The sequence below is a fragment of the Antrostomus carolinensis genome, unplaced genomic scaffold (assembly GCF_000700745.2).
Source record: "Antrostomus carolinensis isolate BGI_N321 unplaced genomic scaffold, ASM70074v2 scaffold15545, whole genome shotgun sequence".
Lineage (NCBI taxonomy): Eukaryota > Metazoa > Chordata > Aves > Caprimulgiformes > Caprimulgidae > Antrostomus > Antrostomus carolinensis.
Genome location: NW_010314495.1, coordinates 6255 through 14858, shown reverse-complemented (window position 1 = coordinate 14858; position 8604 = coordinate 6255). Strand labels below are relative to the sequence as shown.

At 49.2% G+C, this 8604-nt stretch overlaps 1 protein-coding gene across 1 annotated transcript in view; it reads right to left on the bottom strand.

The window, feature by feature from the left end:
• The window catches only part of LOC104524709 (nuclear pore complex protein Nup160-like), a gene marked incomplete at both ends in the record, with an annotated part of 14869 nt that overhangs the window by 1107 nt on the left and 5158 nt on the right, over positions 1-8604 (bottom strand). The window contains 10 exons of the mRNA XM_010167668.1: positions 1210-1370; positions 1477-1592; positions 2558-2723; positions 4372-4471; positions 4601-4771; positions 5732-5815; positions 6470-6538; positions 7020-7104; positions 7930-8027; positions 8256-8333. Of these exons, the coding sequence (XP_010165970.1) occupies positions 1210-1370; positions 1477-1592; positions 2558-2723; positions 4372-4471; positions 4601-4771; positions 5732-5815; positions 6470-6538; positions 7020-7104; positions 7930-8027; positions 8256-8333 (1128 nt within the window). The remainder of the gene's footprint in view (positions 1-1209; positions 1371-1476; positions 1593-2557; positions 2724-4371; positions 4472-4600; positions 4772-5731; positions 5816-6469; positions 6539-7019; positions 7105-7929; positions 8028-8255; positions 8334-8604) is intronic.

The following is an 8604-nucleotide window of genomic DNA, read 5'->3' as shown; positions in this document are numbered from 1 at the left end:
CAGTTCCCTCAGCCACAAGGGAACTCAGCACACTTGTGCTCCAGACCCTTCCCCAGCTCCGTTCCCTTCTCTGGACACGCTCCAGCACCTCCATGTCCTTCTTGGAGTGAAGGGACCAACACTGAACCCAGCACTCCAGCTGCGGCCTCACCAGTGCCCAGTACAGGGGGAAGAGAACTTCCCTGATCCTGCTGCCCACACTGTTCCTGACACAGGCCAGGGTGCTGTTTGCCTTCTTGGTCACCTGGGCACTCTGCTGACTCATGGCCAGCTGGCTGTCAACCAGGTGAAATCACATCTTTGCTGCAGAGACCATCCTGTGGCCCAGCCCTGCTGCTCCAGCCTAGAGTGGCAATAGGTGACACGGGAGGAAAAGCAACCCACGCTTGTGAAGGACACAGTGTGTCGAGGTGGCAAAGCAGCAGCTCCTCATCAAGCAAGCAGCAGGTTATGTGCCCTGTGGTCTGGGAGAGCCTGGCTCCAGAAGGGCACCTTGCAACGTGCTTTAAATGCTACCAGGGCAACCTTATCCGGGACGAACAGGATTTATTTTCAACCAAGAAACTACTGCAGTAACGTTTCCAAGTAAATAATATTGGTTTAAACAACACTGCCCTTGTCTGGGGACTTGTTCCACATCCCTGCGTCCACCCAAACCATCAGCATCATCTCTCTTGCAGCCACAGTGCCAACAGGATGGACCCAGAGCAGCCCAACCCACAACCACAAACACAGCTGCCGTCACAGTGGTTGTTTCCACTGGCTGGAGCAGCCTCACAGAGGGTGAAATCACAGCCTCTGGGTAAACACTGCTGCCGTGCCGCGCCACCGGGCCAGAGAACAAGGCTGCTACCATGTGCGGTGGTGTGGGAGGGATGGGGAATAGATGGGAGAACTGTAGGTGCTCAGGTAGTGCTGATTCAGGTGGGAGGCTGTAAATGATGCCCTCCCTCCTCCTGCAAAGAGAGTTTTCCTGCTTCCTGGATGCTCAGCGTGGAAAGAGGGAGTTAGGGTGTGAGCGCACCGCTGCTTTGCTTAGGATGACAAAAGCAGGTGGAGGAGAGAAGAGGGTTTGCCCAAGCCTGGGGCTGGTTCAAACAGCCTCTAGTGTTTTGTGGGAAGAGACAGAGCTCAAGAGTCTGGCACCAGGAGAATCTTAAGATTCAAAAGTTCAAAGAGCTTTGCAGTAGCTTCAAGGGCTGTACTCACAGGATCTCCAAGCCGCAGCAACAGCTGTTGGAGGATCAACAGGTCCCGACAGATCAGGAAACGGATGGTGGCAATCTTACACACCCCACAGCAAACCACGCTGACAGCCGTGCCGCTGCCGTACAGCTGGGTGAGGTTCAGGCGCATATTTAGATGATGAGCTGAAAGAGAAAATCACCTTCATCATCAGGAGAGGAACGAGACCGACGAGAACACTCGCTGAGCAGCTTCTCTCCTAGCCCAAACGCCCTGCTGCAGAGCTTTCACCTCTTTCCATGTCAGCATCTGTCTCGTAGTCCATCTCTCGGATGAGCACCCCGATGGCATGGATGGGGTTTCTGATCTCCTGCAGTTTGCTGTTTATATCCTCCATCACATTTTCCCTGCAAAGTAAAAAGAAGATAATAATCATCATCATCATCATCACCATCATCAGTAGCAACCTGAGGTTTAAACTCCAGAGGGCTCCCTTTCCTCCCTACAGATCCTCCCTGGAAGTGTATCTGATCAGCCTGGACATTCTTGATGGGAATCTTCCTCTGGCTTGGAGTTTTATTACAGCGCCTGCAGGGATCAATCTATTTATTCCACTTCCTCAGGCTACCAGGAAATAACAGTGAGATAGCTGGCATTCCACAGGGGAATGATTTCAGGAGGTGAGCACTGTAACCACATGGCTTCACCAAGGCTCTGACCTCTACCTAATGTCTGCAGGCACTTGCTTTCCACACTGCAACCATCACCTAATAGGAACTTGTTCCTCTTCTGCTCTCTCTCTCACCTGAGAAGCACAGAATCATGGAATGGTTTGGGTGGGAAGGGACCTTAAAGCTCATCCAGTCCCAACCCCCCTGCCAGCAGCAGGGACACCTTCCACTAGACCAGGTTGCTCAGAGCCTCATCCAACCTGGCCTTCAACACTTCCAGGGAGGAGCAGCCACAGCTTCTCTGGGCAACCTGGGCCAGTGTCAAGAATGTTTTCCTCATATCTAATCCAAATCTACTCTTGTCCAGTTTGTAACCATCACCCCTTGTTCTGTCACTCCCTGCTCTTCTCAAAAGTTCCTCCTCAGCCTTCCTGGAGCCCTTTCAGGTACTGGAATCCCCCAAATGTCTTTTCAGAAGGGACCACAGGCAACAGCAAGGGGGTTCTGGATGGAAAACCCTGCTAACATCACCAATACCCACACTCCCCATCTCTGAGGGGACCTGGAAAAGTTTCCTGCAGCACAGGGAGAGCCTGCACATCTTAAAAACCACTTTGGTGTTAATGAAGAAAGGCTCCAGGCAATCCCTGCTCAGCCATCCGCCTCTCCCTGCAGAAGCTTCTGCAAAAACATCTCCTTACGTGTCATTAGCTATCAAGTCCTCCAGGATCTGCTCTGCAGCCTTTTCTGGAGGCTGGAGGCGGGAGCAAGCCATTTCCATGATGAATGCCATTTCCATGGAAATTGATTCTCCGATCAGTCGAAGGCACTGGACAAGACAGACAACATCACGAGACATCTCCAAATCTGTAATGAAAGAACCTAACTGTATATTTACAAGTCATTTCAAAGCCAAGGTGGGAGGACCATTCAAAAACCAGTTAGTTCAGCTCCTATCAGCAAAAAAAAAACCAACCTAGCAGCAGATTAGTCTTAAGTCTCAGTCCCACATGTCAAACTGACCCTTCCCTGGTAACTCCGAAGCTGAAGTAAAACTTAGGAGTTGACAAGGGAAACATTTGAGCTTTATTATTTGGAAAGCAAAAAAAAAAAGAAAAAAAGGAAAAAAAAAAAAGGACTAATGCAACAACAAAACAATGAAATTCCCTCCAAGGGATTTTCTCCAGACACAAGTTGAAAGGAAGCAATTAGTGCAGTGTAAGAGCAAAAAAACCCCAGAGCAAAGGGCTCAGAGAGCTTAGCTCTGCCAAGCAGAACACACTCTCTCACAGCAGCCATCCACCTCCCAGCAGAGAGGGAGAGAGGATTTTCAGATCAGAAAATTCAGCTCTGAGGGTTTCAATCACTGCTTTGCCACACAATCCTTTACCTGGGTGTTTTTAAAATCAAGGCACATATTTTGAGGAGTTTAAAACAGACAGGGTAGGAACTGTTAGCCTCCCCAACCCAACCCAACCCAGCCCAGGCCTCCAGCTTTCCTTCCCCCAGAGCCAGAAATAGCTCAACCAAACGGCTGACAATTCTTCTGGATAAAAATATATAAAAATCACTCGAGCATGAAAGTGGAGCTTAGGTAACATTTTCCGTTGCCTTTTTCTCGTGAAACGTCATTCCAGGGCCAGCAGAGCATAGAGGGCACTGTGGTGACAATATTAATGACAACTTGTGCACAGGCTGGCATTGACTTCCCGGAGATGAGAAATGGCACAGTCAGTCCCTCTCCACAGTGTACACAAAAACATTTATACTAAAACATTTCACTAAAAAAAGAAGTTTAGAGAAGTGGGCAGTTGAGTCCAGGGTGCTCAGAGGGTCACTAGTTTCCCTTTTTTCCTGTAGTTTCAGGAGGGAGTTGTTCACTCCATCAGCAAGACACAGAGATTGGGGAATTTTATGAAAAAGAACTGCTTGCAACGAGTCAGAGGAGTTCCTGCAGCTCTCAGTGGGGATGGCAAAGCTGAGAGAACATCAAGCAGGGTTCATACAGGGCTTCACCCACATGATCAGAACCATGAGCTGCTCCATCTTGCTCTCCCCACCAGCACTGGGGACCTGGCAGCACACTGTGGAGCTCCAACCTGGGAAACCTGTCCCACAGATCTGGGCACAAAGGTGGCACCAGCAAACTGCAGCCTACACAGGTAGTTTGTAGACTCCCGGGCAAAGGAGCCACCAGTGCAGGTCCCTGTCACTGAGCAACACAGCCTGAAATCCAGGATTCTTCCTTCTTAAGTTATGTGAAATAAGTCCTGGCAGATTTGCAGCCTTGACACCATTTTTCTAATTCCTGGTCTGAGCAGGATGGCTGGTTTCACAAAATACAGCTCTCTGCAAATGCCCAAATAAGAAAACTAGCTCCATATAGAGAACTATGGAGTGAGGAGCACTTCAAGAGGCTTCTACAGAAAGTCCCCACACCCCACCAGCTAGGGCTTCCCTGATATGCAGCATTTCAACCTCCAACAACGACCAAGCTCCATGTCTCCTCACTTACCATCAAAGATGGCAGCGTCATCCTCAGTCAGGAGGTGTTCATTAGAGAGGAGATAGAGATGGTCCACCAAGGAGCAGGGCATGAGGAAAGACAGGGAGCCCTGGAAAGATGAGGAGAAAGTCTTTCTTTGAGCTTCCCAAATTCACTTCCAGCTCCCCAAATCCACACCTCAGTCAGAAGAACTCCTCCCAACAGATCAATGCTTCAGTTGGCCATAGCTCAGCCTCACCTTCTTCAGCAGGCACACCATGCTGGTGTAGGGATTCAAGTGCAGGGCCAGGGGTCGTGAGAGCGCTTCTTGGTACTGGAGGCAACAGGCATAGAACTTGGACCAGAACTCCACCTGGAGCTGCCAAAACTCCTCCGGCGAGCACTCGTACTCTGTCACGCTGCCCTGGAACTGACAGGACCCAAAACAAGACCTCAGATGAATGCAGGCAGTGAACCAGGGAGGAAAACTGTAGCGTTCAGAGCACTATCTTGTCTCTCATGACCAGTGTCACACCTTTACGTGGTTGTGGTTTATAAACATCAGTTGTAGTATCTTCCCCACCACCTTAATCATAGAATCATAGAATCCCAGACTGGTTTGGGTTGGAAGGGACCTTAAAACTCATCTAGTTCCAACCTCCCTGCCAGCAGCAGGGACACCTTCCACTAGACCAGGTTGCTCAAAGCCTCATCCAGAGGTTTTTTCCTACAGCAGTGAAGCACACAGCAAAGCAAGCCCACAAGAACCATTTCTACACAACCTTAGATAAAGAAGCACCAAAAACATCAAGAAAAAGGGCAGCACTGCAGATCTCTAAAAACATCATGCATGAAGATTGCTACAGAGGACACAAAACCACCTTTTTTGTGAGCTTTTTAGCGAAGTCTAAGTAGCCTCAAAGATGAGCCGCAGGTGGAAGGACTGCTGGTTTAGAGAATCAAGCATATCAGAGTAAAATCTGGAGAAGCAGGATAAAGTGGGGGGAATTCAGACCCAAAAGGACAGCCAGTTGATCAATCAGATAGGTCCTCCAAGCAAATTATCTTCTGGTGTCCAAAATTATGAGCAACAGCTCTGCTCAGCACACAACGTGCAATCAGCAAAGCACGCTCCATGCAAAGTGGATCCAGGGAGTAGAGACAAGAGAACACCAAGAAAGGACTCCAAGAAAGAAGAGGGAATGGAAAAGCCAGGCAGGTAGGATGAAGATTTGTACTTTTTTTAAACAGTCACATAACTCCTTTGGAGAAACAAAGGATAAAACAAGGCCTGAGGTGACTTTGTATCTGACTTAACTTTGCTGAACCATCACAATACACACAACGAATTAAGAACAAGACACAGTGGGGGGTGAAAAATAAATCTCACCTCGCTTTCCACAGCTAAGGTAACCTCTTTTTTTAACTCATCCCACGTCAGATCCACGTGTCTCTCAGCTCCTTGAGAAAAAATCTGAAAAGCAGCACAATAAACTTTTACTTTGAAGCAAGACAGCTGCGTCCCCGAGGCTCAAGCAGCATTGAGTGATGTAAAACAAACATGAGAGCATCATTTGCGGGACAGAAGTGTTATAAACCATGTCTGGCTGGTAAATGTGGGATACACGGATGCTCAGCTGGCTTCCCTCTTCCTGTGGAAATGGAGGAAGCCTCCTGTGCACTGGGATGTAAGGAAAGAAACGCTGCACACCTTCAGTGCAGCTCCCTCGTACCCTGCTGTGGGTCTCCATAAGGTCACAGCACAAAGAATCAAAATGGTGAGAGCAGTGGAAATTTGGCTTTTCCACTTTTCCTAAACAGGCACCATGTGTCGCCTTGCTCTGCCCTCAACAGCCCCAGGTAATCCCAGAACTGCCTTGATTGCAAAAGACCCTTAAGATCATCGAGTCCCATCATTAACCTCCCACTGGCTAAAGGAGTCAGAGCCAAGTGGTCTCATACTCTGAGAAACAGCCACTGACTTGCTTCAGGGACCACTGTCAGGTCTACACGGTACCAAACGCAAACTGATCCCCACCAAGAGCTCCAAGGAATCCTGTTGCCTCACATCTAAAGGGCCAGGAAGGAGAAGCTGAACAGGGGGTGCAATAAATGTCCTCTGACCTACCTGCAAAGCCTTCTGGATAGCTGCATTCGTGAACCGGCCAGGCATGAAGAGATACTCCAGGTAGGTTTCCTGCAAGAGAGCAATTCAAGGAAACACACAGGTCAGAGGTAAAGCATTTCAGACGCTGCTTCTGGTCCTTCCTCCCATTCTCAAGCTTCTTCCCATTCCCTTCTCATCCCCTGGATCTGTTATTTCTTTCCAGCTTCAGTTCATCCCCACACCTGGCTCCAACCTCCCCCCTTTCCGACCCCTCAGCAGCTCCCGTGATCGAACGCCTCTTCCCACACACTCCACATCTTGTTTATTCACATGGCTTGTCTCAAGGTTCTCTCTTGACTGACTTGAAATTCTCTTCATCCCTCAACTTCTGGTTTCATAAGCAGGCTAAAGGGATTCAACGCTGTGGTAACAGAGACTAAGGTTTGTCCCCTTTAATTTGGAGTAATTTTAAGATTGTATCAATATAAATTTATCCACTTCAACTGTCCTAACGTTCTCCCAGGCACTTTAAGCTTCATGACTTCTCGTTGTTATTTTACAGGCAGCTCACCCTGGGGTCCTGGTCCTGTCGAACAGTCACTTCCTCTTCAGGCAGTGGCTGCACAAAGACCTGGTTCCACTGGCCCGCGACATTTCTGGAAGAAAAAGAAAACCAGAATCAGCTTTGCATTGCAGTGCTGCAACACAGCGTGTCCGGGAGCAGCCACCTGAACCAGACCTGTCACCTTCATCAGGCATTTTACAGCACCCACAGCCCCTTGGATCTGGCAACAGGAGCTTCTGACTAGTGACAAGTGGCAGGTTTAGGCAGGAGAGCTCAATGGCAGCAGCCCCAGCCCTGAGCTAACAGAACAGGTTGGATCCCTTCATTTATATCAATGTTCTCACCAAGTGACTTGCTCAGACTGACCACGAGATTCTTCTGCCTAAACTTGCATATTCACAGTATTTTTGCACCCAGAACTTAACTCCCTGGTCTGGTTATGCACTAAGCCTGCCCCTCTCAGCTTTATAAAGACAGGAATGATTCTTTCACATCACTGGTCTCCTCAAAATGTGATGTTTCTTAGAAGAGATCAGCTGATTATGTTTTGAAGGAGCTGTCAGTGAAGCTCAGCCCTCCCTCCGATACGCTCACAGCAGGTTCCACTCCCAGCAAGCCTGCTGCCCAGCTTTCTACATTTTTCACATTCCTGCAGCTGAGCTGCAGCTTTATTATAAAGCAGAAGAACAAAAAACCCAAATTCCATGTAATCTGACTGCAGGAAGACACAGTCGTGCGTGTGACACAAACATCACAATAGGAAGAACTGGGTCCTGCTGCATCTCCACACACTTGAGTCAGCAAAGCAGGAGAGTTGAGGAGCTCGAGTGGTGTTTTTAAGGAACAGCATTTTGGAGCTGCTCCTGCAGTTCCCCTGCCAGGCCATCAACGCTAACGATTCAGCACAGAAACTCACTGCTCAAAGTTGATGTATTTCACAACAGTTTGGTTCTCTTCGTTGTGCCACAGAGCCCAGATCTCAGTCGAGGTTAAGGCAAAGTCAACGAGAGTCTCCTAGGACAGAGAACACATATTTACCTTCTTGTCACAAACTGAAGTACAGCAGAGAGACCTGTGCACTTAACAACAGCAACACGTTCCCTCCTATCATTTAACCTGGGTTTGGAAACAGTTCTTGATTCGCAGTTAAATCCCCAAGTCCAGCTCTCTGAACTCTCACTCAGCCACCCTCCCTCTTATCTCTGTGCTGCCTGGGGAAGCTGGACCCCAGCACTCGCTCACCTGCGAGGAGAAGAGGGAGGATATGTGGTCAAGGCTGTAGCGGTTGCCCTCGGCGCTCACCAGCTGGAAGACACAGAACTACAAAACACACCTCATAAGTCATTTCACAGAATCAGAGAATCGTAGGGGTTGGAAGGGATCTCTGGACATCATCTAGTCCAACCCCCCCTGAGTCTAGAGGAGGTCACACGGATGATGCGAGGGCTGGAGCAGCTCTGCTGTAAGGACAGGCTGAGAGAGTTGGGGCTGTTCAGCCTGGAGAAGAGAAGGCTCCAGGGAGACCTTCTAGTGGCCTCCCAGTACCTCCCAGTACCTGAAGGGGCTCCAGGAAGGTGGGGAGGGACTTTGG